Below are 2,500 nucleotides of genomic sequence, written 5' to 3' on the forward strand. Positions count from 1 at the left end.
CTACAGGAAAGGACGTGAGGCTCCTGGGTAGCTCCCGAAGGACTCTCTGACACTGACGCCGCCGTCTTCAGGTAAACAATGAGGTAATGTTGGCAGGGAGATGTGCACCAACTGGTCTACTCCTCTGCTATCCGTCGGACACAATAAAATATTTTTAAGTGTGCTACAATGTTAAATGTGTGCTAACGACCAGAGATGAATTTTGAGAGGAGTGAGTGAGAGAGAGAGAGAGAGAGAGAGAGAGAGAGAGAGAGAGAGAGAGAGAGAGAGGGAGAGAAATAGAGAAAGAGTGTGAGAGATGGGGAGGGAGAGGGAGGGAGAGGAAGGGGACGAGAGAAAGAGAGAGAGAGAGATAGAGAGAGGTAGGGGAGGAGAGAGCGAAAAGAGGGAGGGAGAGAAAGAGAAAAAGAATGAGAGAGATCGGGAGGGAGAGGAAGGGAGAGAAAGAGAGAAAGAGTGAGAGCGATGGGGAGGGAGAGGAAGAGGAAAAGAGAAAGAGAAACAGAGAGAGAGAGAGAGAGAGGTGGGGGAAGAGAGAGAGAGAGAGAGAGAGGTGGGAGAGTATAGAGAGAGAGATAGAGAGAGAGAGAGAGTGAAAATTAAATGAGATATTTGAAAAAAAAAAAAGTGGACCAAGTTCCACAATTCTTGGAGCAGCAGCAAGCACAGGTGGGAGTGGAGGGTGGGCCTGAGTGGATGGGAGCGGTGAGGGGCTCGCATGCAACAGGTAAACAAAGACCAACAGGTGAAGCTGAAGTCCCACAGTCATCACAACTGAATCTTTTAGTGCGATAAAACGAGAATGGCTTTCAGTGAGCGCTGTCTAGTGTTTCGCTAAAACAATATAAAAACGGAAATATGAAAGTATTCTGATGACATTTAATTCAATTATCTTTGTACTGATTGCATGTAAAAAGTATTTTTTGTCTTGTTCTGAAAAAAAAAAATCAATACATGTTAGTCTTATTGTTATGTCCATTGTAAGGCAAAATAGTATAATCTCCCCAAGGCAGTGGTTGAAGACATATTAAAATAGACGTTATTAAAAAGAACAGACCAAAATAGAATGAAACAAAAACAAAACAAAAAACTAACGAAATTCACCCAACACCCTTAATGTTAAGGTTAACATAAGTTCCATCTAAATCCTCCTTCAAGTTAGAAAGACCAGATTCTAGAAGATCTCCCCGTGGCCTTTCTAACATCTAACACCCCCTTCGCGATAGCTCTCTAACACTTCGCTCCTCCCCGACAGCTCGCTCAAGCTCGTCTACATCTTCAGCGTCAACCCGTACCTGGGGCCCCTACAAGTCTCACTCTCCAGAATGGTCGTGGACATCCTGAAGTTTGCCTTCCTCTACCTCCTCACCCTCTTCGCCTTCTCCTGCGGTAAGTTGTCTTCGATGTTGCGTCCCTCGATCTCCCATGGCTTCCTCCTCCTCCTCCTCCTCCTCCTCCTCCTCCTCCTCCTCCTCCTCCTCCTCCTCCTCCTCCTCCTCCTCCTCCTCCTCCTCCTCCTCCCCCCCCTCCTACTCCTCCTCCTCCTCCTCCTCCTCCTCCTCCTCCTCTTCCTTCTCGTGTCCCCGTCCCCCCAACCCCAACTTCCAAGTCTACTTGTGTATGGGTTCTTCGGGGGGGAAGATTAAGCCGATCGCTATCCCTCTTCCTCCCTCTCTCTCTCTCTCTGTCTCTCACACTCTCTCTCTCTCTCTCTCTCTCTCTCTCTCTCTCTCTCTCTCTCTCTCTCTCTCTCTCCTTCCTCTCACTCTCACTATCTCACTCCCTCTCTCTCACTCCCTCTCACTCACTCTTTCTCTCTCTCACTCTCACTATCTCTCTCACCCTCTCTCTCTCACTCACTCACTCTCACTCTCAAATACTCTCACTCTCAATCACTCGCTCCCAATCACTCACTCTCATTCACTCACTCTCGCTCACTCTCACTCACTCTCACACTCACTCTCACACTCACACTCATTCACACTCACTCTCACTCTCACTTACTCTCTCTTTCTCTCTCTCTCTATCTGTCTATCTCCCTCTTTTCTTATTCATATCACTCACCTCATTCTCTCTTTCCCCCTTCACTCCTACACTTTCTTACGTTTATTCTCCGTTTCTTATTCTCTTTTTCTCTCTCATATCCTTCTCCTTCCCTTTGGCTTCAACGTTTATATTTGTTTTACTTTTCTTTTCTTTGTGTCCACTTGGGGGAAGGGGAGGGTGGAAGGAGGAAGAGGAGGGGGAGGAGGGAGAAAAGGAGGAGGGGAATCGTTATCTTCTCCTGGAAGAGCCCTGTTTGTTTATTTTCCATTTAATCTCCACCTTTAAGTCGGAAACTGCCCCCGGGGACTTGGGACGCACTAAAAGGGGGAGGAATTGTCCTCGCCCGGGTTGGAACTTTGTCCACCCCAGAGCCGAACGCCGCATCTCACCCAACTCCCCTCAACTCAGAATTGATCTCGATCAACCCGAGACGGTTCTCCATTTCAATTCTCAA

At 47.6% G+C, this 2,500-nt stretch overlaps 1 protein-coding gene across 10 annotated transcripts in view; it reads left to right on the forward strand.

The window, feature by feature from the left end:
- The window catches only part of LOC143027069 (transient receptor potential-gamma protein-like), a 529,595-nt gene that overhangs the window by 408,321 nt on the left and 118,774 nt on the right, over positions 1-2,500 (forward strand). For all 10 annotated transcript variants that reach the window (XM_076187981.1, XM_076187982.1, XM_076187986.1 and 7 more), the window contains one exon: positions 1,256-1,389. In XM_076187981.1, the coding sequence (XP_076044096.1) occupies positions 1,256-1,389 (134 nt within the window). The remainder of the gene's footprint in view (positions 1-1,255; positions 1,390-2,500) is intronic.

The sequence above is a fragment of the Oratosquilla oratoria genome, chromosome 7 (assembly GCF_046742065.1).
Source record: "Oratosquilla oratoria isolate Oo_2021 chromosome 7, ASM4674206v1, whole genome shotgun sequence".
Lineage (NCBI taxonomy): Eukaryota > Metazoa > Arthropoda > Malacostraca > Stomatopoda > Squillidae > Oratosquilla > Oratosquilla oratoria.